General features: G+C 40.0%; 1 protein-coding gene across 1 annotated transcript in view; it reads right to left on the bottom strand.

The window, feature by feature from the left end:
• The window catches only part of MYO3B (myosin IIIB), a 297,957-nt gene that overhangs the window by 195,286 nt on the left and 83,937 nt on the right, over positions 1-18,734 (bottom strand). Inside the window, exon 8 of the mRNA XM_032771086.2 lies at positions 6,512-6,667. Within this exon, the coding sequence (XP_032626977.1) occupies positions 6,512-6,667 (156 nt within the window). The remainder of the gene's footprint in view (positions 1-6,511; positions 6,668-18,734) is intronic.

The following is an 18,734-nucleotide window of genomic DNA, read 5'->3' on the forward strand; positions in this document are numbered from 1 at the left end:
GGCCTTGTGACAGTGTTTAAGGTTTTGGAATGTAGTCCCAGGCTGATGGATTATGGGGTGGACCGCAGGTAAGGCAATCAAAGGTGCATGATAAGTGCTATTTATAACAAGGTTCCATGATTAATCACATGACTGTCACTTCCTAATAAATGTGTGTGTCTGTACGTCTTTAAAGAGTTTTGAGATCCCTAAGTAGACCATATTTAAATACACAGTGTATTATTAGTCTGTGTCACACAGGGGCAGTCCAAACCAAAACCCACATTCCAAACTAACTCCCATTATAAGACCCTATTGTCAGTTGCTTATATCTTCGTGAAATTTTAACCATTTGGGCTGAAATTTTCCATGCCAGGTATCTTCCTCAGCCTGAATTTCTTGGGAAAATTTCAGCCAACTGTTTCTGGGAACAAGGCTAAGGAAGAATACATTGTTTTGCAATGTTAAATTCTTGAGACCTTTTCTTTGAAATGCTCTAGCTCCTATATATGCGTTGGAGCAGAGACTTGAAATTTGCCAGCAGAGTGGCCTGTGTGTCTGGGACATGCCTTTTGCCATCCCCATGAAAATCCACCCACATTTTGACAAGTTATAAACCTTTGAATATGTGCAGTTCACAGGTGCTCAGTGGAGCGTTCTTTGATTTTAACATCTAAAATCTGACTTTGCAGCTTTAATTATGTCTTTAATGTAGTATGTGTGTATAATATGAATAGCAGTGTTGGGGAAACGTGACTTACGGAGAGATAAAAATGATTTCTGTACTGTGTTGAAGTATAATGAGGAGGCCAGTGGCACCTTAAAGACTAACATTTATTTGAGCATAAGCTTCCATGGGTAAAAAAACACTTTTTCAAATGCATGGAGTGAAAATTACAGATACAAGCATAAATATGCTGGCACATGAAGAGAAGGGAGGTGAAGGTGTTGAATTATTTTTTCACAATACTCAACAGAAGTAGTGCTTCATTTAATAAGAAACTGATAAACACAGAATCATAGTAATATTAGGCTGGAAGAGACCTCAAGAGGTCATCTAGTCAATCCCCTCACCTGCTCCCCAGTTGAGGCAGGACCAACTATATGTAGCTAGACCATCCCTGATAGATGTTTGTCTAACTTGTTATTAAAAACCTCCAATGATGGGGATTCCACAATCTCCCATGGAAGTCTATTTCAGTGCTTAACTACCCTTATAGCTGGAAACTTTTCCCCAATATCTACCCTAAATCTCCCTTGCCACAGATTAAGCCGATTACATGCTAAGCAGTCTGTGGATTCAAGGTTTCTGAAAATTTCTACTTGCTATTTCCTGTATCTAAGGCCTAAATTGTGCTTCTACAGTCTGCCCTGTGTAAGAGTGGCACTGCTGCAGTAATAGCACGAGGAAGGAATTGTGCCCCAAAACAGTTAAGGTTTCTTCCCACCTTTCCTGTGTTTTTTGGGGAGGTGGCTAATAATCTGCAACTGGTCTTGATCAGTAACAGATTACTACCCTCCCTGCAGTTGAGCTGAACTGGCCATAGCATAAAGTCCAGGATTCATCCACTCAAAGGAAGTAGCAGGTGGGCAGTGCACACTTACATCTGTGTGTCTGGAGCCAAGGCCAGGGCTTTATGCTGACAAGCCAAACTATTTTTGATGTTGGTAAAGATCAGTCTAAAGATGGCAATAAATTCTGTATGTAATGTAATTGGGATGGATCAGATTGTAAATTCTTTGAAGCAGGAACCTTGTCTTCTTACAGGTTTATTTAGCACCCACTGCAGTGGAGCTGCTGTCATACCTTGGACTCTGGATGCTACTTATAGAATCATAGGATTGGAAGGAACCTCAAGAGGTCATCTAGTCCAGTCCCCTGCACTCATGGCAGGACTAAGTATCTAGACTATCTCTGACAGTCTGAAAAATCTCCAGTAATGGAGATTCCACAACCTCCCTAGGCAATTTATTCCAGTGCTTAAACACCCTCACAGGAAGTTTTTTCTAGTGTCCAACCTAAACCTCTCTTGCTGCAATTTAAGAGCATTGTTCTTTTTAACCTCTGAAGATAGGACAAGAAACAATTTTTCTCCCTCCTCCTTGTAACAACCTTTTATGCATGTGAAAACTGTTATGTTCCCCCTCCGTCTTTTCTTCAGACTAAACAAACCCAATTTTTTCAGTCTTCCCTCATAGGTCATGTTTTCTAGACCTTTAATCATTTTTGTTGCTCTTCTCTGGACTTTCTCCAATTTGTCCACATCTTTCCTGAAATGTGGCACCCAGAACTGGACCCAATATTCCAGTTGAGGCCTAATCAGCACAGCACAGAGTGGAAGAATTACTTCTCATGTCTTGCTTACAACACTCCTGCTAATACATCCCAGAATGATGTTCGCTTTTTTTGCAACAGCATTACACTATTGACTCATATTTAGCTTATGGTCCACTATGACAACAGATCCCTTTCCACAGTACTCCCTCCTAGGCAGTCATTTCACATTTTGTATGTGTGCAATTGATTGTTCCTTCCTAGGTGGAGTACTTTGCATTTGTCATTATGAAATTTCATCCTATTTGCTTCAGACCATTTCTCCAGTTTGTCCAGATCATTTTGAATTATAATGCTATCGTCCAAAGCACTTGCAACCCATCCCAGCTTGGTATCATCCACAAACTCTATAAGCATATTCTCTTTGCCGTTATCTAAATCACTGATGAAGATATTGAACATAACTGGACTCAGAACTGATCCCTACAGGACTCCACTCATTATGCCTTTCCAGCATGACTGTGAACCAGGGATAACTACTCTCCAGAAATGGTTTTCCCACCAATTATACACCCACCTTTTCGTAGCTCCATCTAGGTTGCATTTCCCTAGTTTGTTTATGAGAAGGTCATGAGAGACAGTAAAAGCTTTAATAACGCCAAGATTTACCAAGTCTACTGCTTCCCTGCTATACACAAGGCTTGTTCTCCTGTCAAAGAAAGCTATCCAGTTGGTTTGACAAGATTTTTTTTTTTGACAAATTCTTATCACCTTACGTAGGGGACTGCGAAAAACTGTGTCACGGCCTAGCTAGGGTATTTCCGCTTTCTCGGCGGCCTTGTAAAAAGCCCCTGCTTGCTAAGTGGCCAGTCGTTGTAGGACATGGCACGCCAGTTATAACTTGCTTTTAACTGGTTGAAACCAGTTTGTATGGCCTTAGGCCAAAGGCCGAACATAGCCTGTGGGAAGTCCCTTCTTGCATATGTATAAGTTGCTTTGTATTGTATTGTATTGTATTGTATTGTATTGTATTGTATTGTAAGTTGCTTTGCATATAGCTGTATGCTCCCGGTCCCGCTTTTGGACTCCAAACCAGGCCAAGCTAAGCTTCGGTGCTGGGTTCCCCGCCTCCATGACAGCAATGCCCGAAGTCCCCATTGCGGGTGTGTCACTTTACCTTCATTAAAGCCAATAACTCACGGTGTGTGTGGGCCTCGTTCTTACAAAGCACTCTGGGTAGGCCCGTAGCCTCCCGCAAATGTTACACCTTACATTAACTTCTATATGTTTGCAAACTGATTGCTTATTTATTTGCTCCATTATCTTTCTGGGTACAGAAGTTAAGCTGACTGGTCTATACTTCCTCAGGTTATCCTTATTTCCCTTCTTATAGATTAGTACAATGTTTGCCCCTTTCCAGTCTTCTGGAATCTCTCCCATCTTCCATGACTTTTCAAAGATAATTGCTAATGGCTCAGGTATCAGCTCAGGGCTTGGCTACACTGGCACTTTACAGCGCTGCAACTTTCGCGCTCAGGGGTGTGAAAAAACACCCCCCTGAGCGCTGCAAGAATGCAAGTTGCTGTAAAGTTCAGATTAATCATGGCGCGGCACTGGGAAGCACGGTCCCAGCGCTGCACGCTACACCCATAAGGGATGTGGTTTACAAGCAGCGCTGGGAGAGCTCTCTCCCAGCGCTGCGGCTCTGACTACACTCACACTTCAAAGCGCTGCCGCGTCAGTGCTCCCACAGCGTTGCCGGAGCAGCGCTTTGAAATTTCTAATGTAGCCATAGCCTCTGTCAGCTCCTTGAGTATTCTAGGATGCATTTCATCAGGTCCTGGTGACCTGAAGACATCTAATTTGTCTAAGTAATTTTTAACTTGTTCTTTCTCTATTTTAGCCTCTGATTCTACCTCACTTTCACTGGCGTTCACTATGTTAGACGTCCAATCACTACCAACCTTCTTGGTGAAAACTGAAACAAAATAGTAATTAAGCACCTCTGCCATTTTCTGTTACTGTTCCCTCCCACCCTCCACTGAGCAATGAGCCTACCCTGTCCTTGGTCTTCATCTTGCCTCTAATGTATTTGTAGAATGTTTTCTTGTTACCCTTTATGGCTCTAGCTAGTTTGATCTCGTTTTGCGCCTTGGCCTTTCTAATTCTGTCCCTACATACTTGTGTTATTTGTTTATATTCATCCTTTGTAATTTGACCTAGTTTCCACTTTTTCTAGGACTCTTATTTTTAGATCATTGGGTAAACCAGGGTGGTTTCTTGCAATACTTCTTATCTTTCCTACACAGCGCGATAGTTTGCTGTTGTGCCTCAACAATATCTCTTTGAAAAACCGTCAACTGTCTTCAATTGTTTTTCCCCTTAGACTTGCTTCCCATGGGATCTTACCTACCAACTCCCTGTGCTTGCTAAAGTCTGCCTTCTTGAAATCCATTGTCTTTATTTTGCTGTTCTTACTCCCACCGTTCCTTAGAATCATGAACTCTTCCATTTCATGATCACTTTCACTCAAGCTGCCTTCCACTTTAAAATTCTCAACCAGTTCCTCCCTATTTGTCAAAGTCAAATCTAGAACAGCCTGTCCCCTAGTTGCTTCTCCACATTCTAAAATCAAAAATTGTCTCCAATACATTCCAAGAACTTATTGGATAATCTGCGCCCTGCTGTGTTATTTTCCCAACAGATGTCTAAGTACTTGAAGTCCCACATCACCACCAAGTTCTGTGCTTTGGATGATTTTGTTAATTGTTTAAAAAAAGCCTCATCCACCTCTTCTTCCTGGTTAGGTTACTTGACTAATCATAATGGAGAAAAACTGATTTAACATGAAGCAGAGTATCTGTGACAGTAGTAGGACAGGCAGAGAGTTGATTATACTGGACAAACACGAGCTCACAGGCACAATCCCTTCCCCAGCTCCCAGGCATACAGGGGGAATTCACATGCTGCATCATACTTTTGGGTGATTTCAGCCTGCACCCCACAGCACTCCCAGATAGCTCTGTGCACTGGCATGGAAAAAGGGCCATGGCCCTGACTCTTCCTCATCCCCTCTGTAGAGACTGATGCTCTTGGGGTGCAAGGAGGAAGCAGTCTTTGAGCTCTTCCAAGTGTCGGCTGACACTGGTGAGTCTAGATCTTCTGTATGGTGCATAACTGGGGTAGGGAAGGCTCCTTGTGCCTTCTCCCCACCACATCATATTCATGTTCTACCCAGAGACAGTTTGGTCCAGAGGTGAGATAAAACAGAAACTGTTCTGGTCTGAGCCTGGGCTAGATGAGGGATTAATATTCCCCCAGCAGAAAAACAGGGAAGACACATTCACCTTGAAACCTCTAGGTATTCCAGTATTTTAACTTGTACATGTACATTTAGGCTTTTCCTTTTTAATCAGCAGATCCTTACAGTATATAAGTATATACATTTTTATGAGTCATGAATCATGACATTTAATTTTCTTCATCAACATTAGTAAGTATTTGTTTATAATAATGGGCCAGAGCTTATCTAGTACTAGACAAATTTTATATTACAAAATGATTGCTGAGCATAGGAAGGTGTGTTTGCATTTAAATTCACTTTCAAAACAGTGAAATCCTGCCACCTTCTGGACAGTAACCAAACCAAGAGACATTTCTTATAGTCAGCCTTCAAGGATGCTGGAAAAAAAGTACCTTCTACTAATTATGAGAATTTATTGCTTTTTAACCACGTTTTAAAAATGTAAGTGTTTGGATTAATAACTATTTTTATACAGCCTAAGGAAAACAATCACATTAAGTATTAAAGGGCATCCTCCCTCACTAGTAATAGCTAACCAAGCTGCAAACAACTTTAAAATGTTCAATTCTTAATCTTTCCTAATTGTCACTTTACTGCTCATGTTTATACTTTCAGGTCTGCTACAAAAACATTTTTTCTAAGTGATCAATAAAAATTCTTATCTTAGCAGTATTAGTGATAAATCCATGCAATGAATATATATAAAAACAAAGTCAAATGGGAAAGAGAAAGATAGTGTGTTATTCATGTTATGGTTGACCAAAATAAGTTATAAAGGCACAAGTGGGAAGCTTGTTTCTCCATTCATATGGTATGCAGCACTTAATACAAATAAAACAGCTAATGCATGTAGCTGATCATCTGAAGTAATAAATGTCCAAAAATTAAATGTTTTAAATTGTGTTTCCAGCACTAGTCAGGGGAAGGCTGCAGAATAATACAATGCACAGTACCTTCTTTTGGCTACAAATCCTAACTGTTCTTGTGCTTGGATGAGATCAGCCAACTGTTTTTGCAGAGACATATCCTTACCATGGGCTTGCCTAATAAATGGATGCTCTAAAAGGTGGGTGACTGAAGGACGCTTTTCAAAATCCTTAATAAGACACCTGCGGAAATAGAGCAATAGCATTACACATACAGCACTTGCTATTTGATAACAAAATCATTGAATTTGACTTAAACATTAAACTGTTGGCTTATTGTCTAGCAGTTCTGTCACAGAGACCAGATTGCTTTTTCTACTTATCAGTGTTATTAATTATACGAGGGGACCATATTCGCTTTTCATTTACAGTGGTGTGAATCTAGAACAACATTACTTAACTTAGTGGAGTTACTTAACACTTATAACACTGGTGTTACAGAGCAGAATTTGGGCCAGTAAACATATGTCAAATCTTTTTAAAAAGAGTAAACAGCATAAAGTACAGGTTTGCAGCATTACTATAGTCTTGTTTGTAGTATCCATCCAAAGTAGTTTTCATCTGAGAAGAGTAAAGTCCTGTAGTCATTAATTTCCTACATATTATCCAATGGGAATTCTGACTGAGTGAGGACTGCAGGATTTAGCCCAATAAAATAAATGAGCAAGTGAACACTGCTCAGAACAATTTGATGTCAAGTTTTTAATAAACTAATAACATTTTCAATGGTTCTCACATACTACGGTGATAGATATTAGTATAAGAACCTTGGTAGGTAAATTAGCAAACCTACTTAATATAGATCAGACTAGAAACAAATGACTCAGACTTAAATGCTAGCCAGGATGGGTAAGTTCAATCACTGGTGGGGTCAGGTGATTCGTAATGAGCAAACAGACAGAGCTTATTAAATTTACATGGAATTAAACTAATAAATATCATAGTGTACTGTCAAAGATCTAAAATCTAGGAAGCCATGATAAGAAGTATAATTCCATGCCAGTAGCAGAGTAAAGCTGGAATAATGTGCTCCAAATAGAAAAATGCATTTAAACTATCAGACTTTTTTCAAAAGTATCCTTTAATTTCTTTTTGTATTAGTTTGTTCAATTTTATTTAGTTCAGTAATTATACTGTGCTTGTAACATTAAGATCATTTGAGAATCAGCAAAAGAGACTATATTACAGTATATATGACAATCCTATCATTTCCGGGAACTCCTACTGGATTCCAGTCCAAGATGAGATTGTCTGAATAGATGCTTTAAAATTAAAATGTTTTTACACTTCATATTTACCAATGTTTCATGAAGCAATCAAATATACATTAAACAAGTCTTTCCTTTACATGAGGAAATTTGACAAGCAGAGGATACCATTTTACACAAAAAGGGCAATGAAACTTTCATATCTTTTATAGCACTCAATAGTCTACCAATAGCAAATCTGCAGATTTTAAATAATATCTAAAACAGTACACATTTTAGTTTATTACAAAATGCACTAGCAAATTATTAAAGCTCAGCCTCACCTTGAATATTTTCTAGAACATTAAAGCCTGGTTCCCAGAATAATCCTGCAACATCTGTCTTTCAAAATAACTTTAATAATTGTGGTTCATCAGGACCATTTTCACAGCCCTTCTTGTTGACCATCATCTAGTCCAGAACAGACAGTCTGTAAAATGTTCTGTCAGTTTTACAATTGGTCAGGGGAGTTTTGCTGTCTGTTAGAACTGGAGCTTCCTGATAGAAAAACTAAACCAACAGAACCTACATTATCTCCATTCCTCTGACTGCAGAGCTATAAATACCACTCCTGTCCTGCCATGAAAAAAAAATCAAACATTTGTCTTTTACATGTTCTGAGTCCTTTTTGTTTTGTTTTGTTTGGGGGTTTTTTATCCGTGATTTTTATAGGTGAATGCACTCACATATAAAATATTGGGCACATCAATCTCCATTTAAATGTATACCCTTCTCTTTTGTGCGTGAGTTTTGTAAATGGAGAGCTAATACTATAATGAAAATGAGAGAAACACAAAACTATCAGGTGTTCAAAGTCAGATTCCTTATTAAATAGAACTAGTGATTCACTTTATTTCAAATGTCTACCATGGGGAATTGGTACTGAAAGTTTATATTGAATTCATTTGATGTTTACCACCTTTGACAATACTAGGTTCAAAGACAACATTCCACTTGTTTTAAGACAACAAAATAGTAAGGGTGTCAAGGTTTTTCCCCCACTTTGAACTTTAGAGTTCAAGAAGTGGGGACCTGCATGATCACTTTTAAGCTTAATTCCTAGCTTAAATCTGGTACGCTGCCACCAGCCAGAAGTTTGTGTCTGGCACACTTTCTGTTCCCCCAAAACCTTCCCTGGGGAACCCAAGACCCAAACCCCTTGGGACTTAAAAGAAGGGGAAATTAACCATCCCCCTCCTTTTCCCCCCAGACTCTTCCCTCCCTGGGTTGCCTTGAGAGGCTTACACAGATCCAAACTCCTTGGATCTTAAAACGAAGAGGAATTAACCACCCCCCTCCTTTCCCCCCACCAATCCCCGGTGAGTTTAGACTCAATCCCCTGGATTCTAAAACAAGGAAAAATCAATCAGGTTCTTAAAAAGAAAGCTTTTAATTAAAGAAATAAAAGGTAAAAATGATCTCTGTAAAATCAGGATGGAAAATGCTTTACTCCGATTCATATAGACTAGAGGGACCCCCCCGCCCAGCCTGAGATTCAAAGTTACAGCAAACAGAGGTAAAAATCCTTCCAGCAAAAAGACACATTTACAAGTTAAGAAAACAAACATAAGACTAATCTGCCTTGTCTGGCTATTACTTACTATTTTGAGACATCAAAGACTGATTCAGAAAGATTGGGAAAGCTTGGGTGTACGTCTGGTCCCTCTTAGCCCCAAGAGCGAACAACCAACAAAACAAACAGCAGAAACAAAAGACTTCCCTCCACCAAGATTTGAAAATATCTTGTCCCCCTATTGGTCCTCTGGTCAGGTGTCAGCCAGGTTCACTAAGCTTCTTAACCCTTTACAAGTAAAAGAGACATTAACCCTTAACTATCTGTTTATGACAAAGGGTTAGAGTGAAGTCTGCACAAGAAACATGACAGCTAAAGTGCTGTTAAAAGCACTAATGGCATGGAAACTTTATCTTACTGTCTTGCAGACACTACAACAACTTCTGCTCTGAGTTACACCAATGGAAGTCCAGAGAAACTCTGCTGACTAGGCCTAGAGCTTCTGATAGATGGTCTTACATGTAGGGATGGCACAGAGCTGAAGCATCCAAATGTCCATGGTACTGCATGCAAGTATATTCTAAAATTACCTGCACTATACTGTGGTTTTGTCACGGTATTCTGGTAAATGTCACAAAAATATAGTAAAAAACAGAAGTTAGAGGTATTGTTTTATTCTTCCAGTTTTAATGCAATTACAAAGACAATGAGCCAATATTAATTGTGACCAGATGCTTAACACGATTATTATTAACATTGAGGAGGACAGAACATAAGGCAGGATAGAGAACAATCAGGTTAAAAAATATCTAGATAAGTTAGATGTAGGGCCTGACAAAATTTATCCTAGGGTATTTAAGAAACAAGCTGAAGCAATCTCGGAACCATTAGCGATTATCCCTGATAACTCGTGGAGAACAGGTGAGATCCCAGAGGACTGGAGAAGGGAAAATATAGTGCCTATCTTTAAAGGGGTCGCAAAGGAGTCCCAAGGAATTTCCAGTCAGCCTAAATTTGATACTTGGGATGATATTGTAACAAATTAGTAAACAATCAATTTGTGAGCACCTAGAGAATAATGGGGTGATAAGTAAAAGCCTACATGGATTTGTCAAGAACAAATCATGCTAGACCAACCTAATTTCCTTCTCTGGCAGGGCTACTGGCCCAGTGAATATGGGGAGAAGCACTGGATGTGATATGTCTTGATTTAAGTAAGGCTTTTTACTCAGTCCCACATGACATCTCAAAGCAAACTACGGAAATGTGGTCTAGATGAAATTACTATAACACAAGTGCACAACTGGTTAAAAGACCATACTGAAAGTATCATTATCAGTGGTTCAGAGTCAAACTGGGAGGACGTAGTTAGTGGAATCCTGCAGGGGGTCAGTCCTGGGTCCAGAACTATTCAACATTTTCATTACTGACTTGAATACTGGAATGGAGAGTATGCTTATAAAATGTGGGGATAAAAGCTGGAAGCAGTTGTAACACTTCGGAGGACAGGATTAGAATTCAAAATGACCTTGACAAATTAGAGAATTAATCTGAAACCAACAAGATGAAATTCAGTAAAGATCAGTGTACAGCCCTATACTTTGTTCATTTGATATTTTTCTTCCAAATACAAAATTGGGTATCACTGGCTAGACAGTAGTACAGCAGAAAAGAATCTGGGTGTTATAGTGGACCAGAAATTGAAAATGAGCCAACAATGTGATGAAGTTGCAGAAAAGTCAAATATTCTGGGATGTATCAACAGGAATGTAAGACACAGGAGGTAATTGTCCCACCCTACCTAGCACTGATGAGACCTTGGCTGAGATGCCGTGTTCAGTTCTGGGCACCACACTTTAAGAAAGACGTGGACAAATTGGGCTGAATCTAGAGGAGAGCATCAAAAATGAAAAGAGGTTTAGACAACCTGATCTAAGAAAAAAGGTTAAAAAACTGGACATGTTTAGTTTTGAGAAAAAACGACTCAGGAGTAACCGAGTAACAGTCTTCAAATATCTTAAGAGCAGTGATAAAGAGGCTGATGATCAATTGTATTCTATGCCCACTGAAGGAAGGACAAGAAGTAATCGGCTTAACTTGCAGCAATGGAGATTTGGGTTAGATATTAGGAAAAACTTTATAAGGATAGTTAAGTACTGGAATAAGTTACTAAGGGAGGTTGTGAAATCCCCGTCATTAGAGGTTTTTAAGAACAACTTAGGCGAACACCTGGCAGGGATGGCTTAGGTATACTTAATCCTGCCTCAGTGCAGGGGGATAGACAAGATGATTTCAAGGCCCCTCATAGCCCTACATTTTTTTTATTCTATGGACTTAGAAGCTCCCATATGGGAAAGAACAGTCAGAAAAATGTATCAAGCTCTGGAGCCAGTTCTCCCAGAGGATCCTGAAAGTCATGGCAGAAATAAGACACATTTTGGAGACACTACACCATCTTTATAAACCAACTCCACTCTTTAAAGAATATTTTTAAAATAATCATTCTGGGTGAAATTCCAGGCCCATTGAAATCAATGGGAGTTTTGCTAATGGAGCTGGGATTTCACCTTTTGTGTTCGAATGTCCCACTTTGACCAGATTCCCTCTGAGACAACAGGACCCCAATGCCTGCCTTTCTTCTTGCCTCCTAAGGCGCAGGGGAGGGCAGAGCCACAACCAGCACATCACATAGGCTGACCTATAAAAGCCCCCCCGGAGGAAGCAACTCAGAACAGCCGTGAAAGCAGCAACAGTATGATCAAAGACACACTTCACTGTCCCATGAACCAGGACTTACCTCCCAGAATACTCGGTTTCTGCATGTAAAAGGGGGCTGGTGCGGAAAACAAGGAACAACGTGATGGGATAAATTGTAGGCAAGTTGCTAGGAGAAAGAATCAAATAATGTGACATGGCTAGGGACAATCATTATTGGAGGCTGTATTTAGCAAGAATTTTAATGTATGTTAAATGCTCTGCCCCTCTCCTTTGTCTATTTAGACTGCAAGCAGTTGGGCTGGGACCTATTTTATTGTTTATCCCTAAGTTTTGTAGAGAGAGTGGCTTGAAGCTCATATGGTAGCTGGAAGTTTTCGGGGACTCTATTGAGAGGTTGACTTTTATGAGAGGGGTCAGTTGTTAGATTTAGTGTTATTGTCTCCATAACCTGTCACAGGTGCCTGACGATTAAGATTGTGTCCTTCTTGTTAATATTTTAACAACTCTTAAATAACTAAATAAATAGCAAGTGCCTAACATACTCTGGGCACGAGATGAATAATATCAATATAACATCAGGCAACCTGCGGAGAATGAAAGTTATCCACTGCTGTGGCCCTGTGTTTCACTGCTGTATTCTGTGCAGCCCACTGTTCCTCACTGCAGCTTATAAAGAAGTTTGTTCAGCTGCTTACCACTCTCTACTGATGAGCAAAAATCCCCAAATATCAAAAGTCACGGATATTGTAACAAATCTGTTGCCACCTAGGATTTCACTTGAGTTAGAGGTGAACTCATCACGCTACAGACAGTTGACACACACACTGGTTAGTCTGGAGGTGATGAAGAGCTGGATCACTGTGGCCAGCCACCAGAATCTTGTCCTGGAGGAAGAGGAGAAGTTTCTTAGTAAGATGACATTGAATTGCTCTTCACTATCTTGCACCACCTATGAGAGGGATGAACATCTTTCACAGGTGGTGCTACATATGACTTTTGGAGATTGTTGAGCTTCAGCTTGCAGATAGGCCCTAACTCTGCCAGGAGCCACAGGGTGATCTCAATATATTGGTTTCTACCCCAGCAAGTTCAGCTCAAAATCAACTGACTTTGTTTGCAGAGCTGGATGAGAGCTCTTGGCATCAGTCAGAGCTCTGGTCTCTAGATTACGCAGGCTGGGTTACTTAGCTGACTCGCAAGATGGGGAAAGTTCCATACATCAGATGGCCACATGACTTTAATTGGAATTTTTATACCATCAAGGGCGATAGATGTACAGACCCAGCAGCAACTAGCCCATTGCTAGCATCTCCTCTATTTTGAGCTAGAAATATTGTATATTCTGGGATATATTCATATGCTGTGCTTCTGTGCACTGCCATTCAAATTGCAGTTGCTGCTATAATGCTGTACTGAATATGTGCTACATATTCCTCCGAACTTGTCTCGGAAACAACTCTTCTTGCACCTTTAGCTGTGTGTTCAATGGAAGAGGATGGGACAGGCTGTCAGAGTCACTACTGGTGTTCAATAATGTTGTTGCTTCCCAACCTGACAGTTGGCACTGTTACTATCCTGGCACTGTTCTTCATAAGAGGGCTATTTAATATACAATTACCAACTCAACCTGGGCTGGCCAGAGCAGCAGGAGAAGCTGCTGAGGTGACTGTATGTTCCTCTGCTTCACAAGCCTGAAAAAAAACATGTGACAGAAGAACCCCAACTAGAAGCCAAGGAAATTAATTTCCTCACGGGGGGAGTAACTTTTTCTTACTGAGATACAATTTACATGAAGCTGAGCACTGTTACAGGTGAGAAGCTGTAGGTTCCACTGAGCTGCATGATCATACGGGAAAAAAGTATGTGGAAAAATAAAGTGTAAAGATTTCATGAGTACAGTAGTTCCTTATCTAACCAGTGGACATATACTAGTAGGGGTACTTCTAGTGTTTGTGACTGATACACTAGGCTTCATCTCTCTGCCTTAGTCCCCAATCCTGCAAAGGGATCTTTATGAGCAGACCTGAAAGCTCTTACGGACATTGAGGTCAATGGTAATTGGGACAAATTACAACATCGTTTTACAAAAGGTAGATCATGCCAAACCAACCTGATCTCCTTCCTTGAGAAGGTAACAGATTTTTTAGACAAAGGAAATGTGGATCTAATTTACCTCAATTTCAGTCAGGCATTTGATATGGCACCACATGGGGAATTATTAGCTAAATTGAAAAAGATGGGGACCAATATGAAAATTGAAAGGTGGATAAGGAACGGGTTAAAAGGGAGACAACGGGTCGAACTGAAAGGTGAACTGTCAGGCTGGAGGGAGGTTGTTAGTGGAGTTCCTCAAGAATTGGTTTTGGGACCAATTTTATTTAATCTTTTTATTACTGACCTTGGCACAAAAAGTGGGAATGTGCTAATGAAGTTTGCGGATGACACAAAGCTGGGAGGTATTGCCAATACAGAGAAGGACAGGAATACCATACAGGAAGATCTGGATGACTTTGTTAACTGGAGTAATAGTAATAGGATGAAATTTAATAGTGAAAAGTGCAAGGTCATGTTATAAGTTGGGGACGCATCAGTTGGAAGTAACAGAGGAGAAGGACCTCGGCATATTGGTTGATCACAGGATGACTATGAGCTGCCAATGTGATATTGCCATGAAAAAAGCTAATGCGGTCTTGGGATGCATCAGGTGAGGTATTTCCAGTAGAGATAAGGAGGTGTTCGTACCATTATACAAGGCACTGGTGAGACCTCATCTGGAATATTGTGTGCAGTTCTGGTCTCCCATGTTTAAGAATGATGAATTCAAACTGGAATAGGTACAGAGAAGGGCTACTAGGATGATCCGAGGAATGGGAAGCCTGTCTTATGAAAGGAGACTCAAAGAGCTTGGCTTGTTTAGCGTAACCAAAAGAAGGCTGAGCACAGATATGATTGCTCTATACAAATATATCAGAGGAATAAATACCAGAGAGGTAGAGGAATTATTTAAGCTCAAGACCAATGTGGACACAAGAACAAATGGATATAAACTGGCCATCGGGAAGTTTAGACTTGAAATTAGATGAAGGTTTCTAACCATCAGAGGAGTGAAGTTCTGAAACAGCCTTCCAAGGGGAGTAGTGGGGGGAAAATACACATCTGGCTTCAAAACTAAGCTTGATAATTTTTTGGAGGGGATGGTATAGTCAAAGACCAATTAATTGCCAAAATTAGGCTATTAGTGGTAAATATACCTAATGGTTTGTGATGGGATGTTAGATGGGATGGGATCTGAGTTACTACAGAGAATTCTTTCCTGGGTGTCTGGCTGGTGAGTCTTGGCCACATGCTCAGGGTTTAATGATTGCCTTATTTGGGGTTGGGAAGGAATTTTACTCCAGGGCAGATTGGCAGAGGCTCTAGAGGGGGTTCGCCTTCTTCTGCAGCATGGGGCATGGGTCACTTGCTGGAAGATTCTTTGCATCTTGAAGTCTTTAAACCATGATTTGAGGACTTCAGTGGCTCAGACACAGGTTTGATACAGGAGTGGGTGGGTGAGATTCTGTAGCCTGCGTTGTGCAGGAGGTCAGTCTAGATGATCATAATGGTCCCTTCTGACCTTAAAGTCTATGATCTACCTGTCCCTGTTGTGTTCTTACAGCTCTCCTTCCCTTCAGCTGTGTGTGTGTTCCTACGCACAATGGAAACTGGACTGTACAAATTCCATATGTTCATATAGCTTATTTTTAAGCAGGGAAACGATATTTGAATATTTAAGAGGGATTAAAATCTGGGGGGAAAATCTGGCAAAGTCAGGAAAAAAGTAAGCAGGAACACATACCTTTGAAATACAGAGACATTTACATTTAAAAGATGAACATCTAGAGAAAGTCTAGCACCACTTTCTTGATTAAAATCCTGGGCTTTATAACCTACAGCAGAAGTCCTGTATATTCTCATACTGCTCTCATGGTTTGGCTCTGCTAACATTCTCATGAGCTACTTCCTGAAGTATTTATGTTTTTAAAAGACTGTAGCTCAGAGGCAGCTATGGACCAACCACAGTGCTATTTGTCTTACTGTCAAGAACAAATCAAAATGTGTGTTGCATTATCAAAAATATATTTAAAAGTTCATATCACTAAGGAAACTGCTCTCTGAAGTAACAAAAGGCTTCAACTAAAATATGTTCTCATCTTGGACCAATTTGGACAGTTAGTCTAAGTAACATGATCAGTCCAACACCAACTGTACTGTAACTACAACTAAAAACACCAAGCCTACTGCACCTGAAAAATAAATTTGTTTGGCCCATGGAATTTATAAATGAAAATCCATGCTGTGGGACTCCTACTTCTCATTGTACAAATTGTCTAGAAAATCCATTACAAGATGAGTGTCATATAAGATACACTAAAATGATTTTCAGATTTGGTATGTGTGCCTATAAAATAAAAAAGAGGGGTAAGCAGGGGTTGAAAAGGAAACAAATATTGTACATGTTGGCCTTGATGAAAGTCAATCCATTACTTAATTTGAAATTCTAGTATCTTCCATCATGCTTTCTTTGCTGAAAATTAATTCTCAGAATTCATTAGTGTCATTACATTAAACATAGGTTGCAGCCATTTGCTGCAATCTCACAGCCAGGCTTCTAAGCACCATTTCCATTCTGCCACAATTACAGGAAAAGATGAAGCATTTATTAGCAGGGAACAAGAGCAGACACCCACACATAGGCCTGTCTAAGATAACCTCTAAAAATTCACTGACTGCTTGCACTTGGATGATAACATTGTTGGAATTGCTGTGTCTCAACAATGTAAACTGCCATTTTGCAACTGGCAAATCAGATGACTGAAAGGGGGAACTATTTATCAGCAGTCCTGAACAAATATCTGCTAATGAATAAATGGAAAGAAATAGATTTTATAAGAGCACCAACGGTGGTCTGAATATTTTGTAAGCTCAGAAAGAGAAAACAATTACTAATGCCCCTCATTATTCCAGCCAAAATAAATTAGACTAGCATTAGTGTTTCTTTTTGAAATTCTTTTTTTAAACCAGAGTGATTACAACTTCCATAGCTACAAATTTGTTCTTAAAAAAAAAAAATGATTTAGTGAGTGGATCCAGGCCCCAGACATATTTTTAGGCATACTATATTTTATTTCCAGCATTTCATGGACAAAACAATATACCTCCAAGAATATTTTAATCCAAGGTATTATGTTTTTAGATACACAAAATGCAGAATAACCTTTATTTAAATTAAGTGGACAAAAAACAAGAACAAAAGTAAGGTTTCCATGAGAGAATACAGAGTGTCTTTGTGTCGCAGATGTCTGTAGCAGGTGCAGCAGTTAACAAAAGAGAATATATCTTCTCCTGTGAGAAGATGCAGTGCACACACAGAGTGTCATAACAGACACACATTACACTCACCAAAGTGTCAGTCACCGTTATAGGTCTGTCTATCCAGGCATTTACACTGCATCATAAATGTGATATCTAAATGCCTGTGGATAGGCAGCCCGGTCCAGCTGTGATGAGAAATGCCTCAATCCACACAGAAACTTCTCTGGGATTCAAAAAGTGCACTTTCTGGATCCAGTCAGAAGTGGAGGTAGAAGGGCCATAATGCTGCAAGAAAGGCCATTGTCCCAGCGTAATTTGCAAACTAATAAGGCTTAGATAGTTCTTCACCCAAGTCTGAATAAATTTCATCCAAACCTCTCACAAATGAGGACCTGCATCTGGGTCTGGAGTCAGCTATCAGCCAACCATAGCCGAAATTCCTCAATAGCCAAATCACCTGATTGACCAAGCAGCACAGTCAGGACTGCTCTTAAGACCAGCAGTAGCACTTGGCCAGATATTGCTCAATGCTTACACCTGCAGCAGCGATTGCTCCTGTGCCTGCCTTGTTTCTAGCCTTCCTCCAGCCCGTTCAGCTCAGACTCTTGTTTCCAACTCTGACCGCCACTGCTTCAACTGCTAGGCATGACCACTCATGCCCAGTCCAAGACAGTGGCAAACCTTTACAAGTTTGCCCATCATTAATTGCTGATACATTAGCTGCTACACCTTATTACTGCTTGGCTCTCACTGTACTACCTTGATAATTCAGGGTAAGATGTATATTTATTGTTTCAATAATTCTGCGTGGTCAAAAAAAGTCTTAAAAACAAAGGGTTAAGCCCCCAAAACAAAACAGAAAAATTAATAAAATCCAAGGCATGACCATCCTCAATTAATCTGCCTTTGGTTACCCCCTGCTGTTTGGAGAGTGGAAAAACACTAAACGGCAAGATCAGCAAAACCAGATTTACATGACAGTTTAAAAATTTCTGAACACTTGAATCAGTTACATGTGTGCGCTTACAATAAATCTGAAGTTCTCCCTCTCTCTCATACACACACAAAAAGATACTGTGTTAGATACTTGGCATCTTCTTCTCTTTTAGTTTCTATGGATTTGTGGTGTCATTTAAGAAAAAAATAGAGTGGAAACCACTTGTAAGGAACTCACTCCTAGTGAAAATGCACCTGCAATGCATAAAAAGTGAAGTCCTATGTTTTGTCAAAGCATTCCAAGGAATTAAGCTCCCTTTATAGTGATGCCCAAATTAGATTGTAAGGAACTATGGGAGCTAGTGTTTCTTGAGTCTGGGGTCCCACAATATCAAGACAAAGCAAGCTTCATCTATGTCCACTTCCAACCTTTCTGGAGTTCCTGTATCCTGTACAAGCCCTACTGTATCTTTCACTGCAT

This window comes from Chelonoidis abingdonii, chromosome 10, assembly GCF_003597395.2.
Source record: "Chelonoidis abingdonii isolate Lonesome George chromosome 10, CheloAbing_2.0, whole genome shotgun sequence".
Taxonomy (NCBI): domain Eukaryota; kingdom Metazoa; phylum Chordata; order Testudines; family Testudinidae; genus Chelonoidis; species Chelonoidis abingdonii.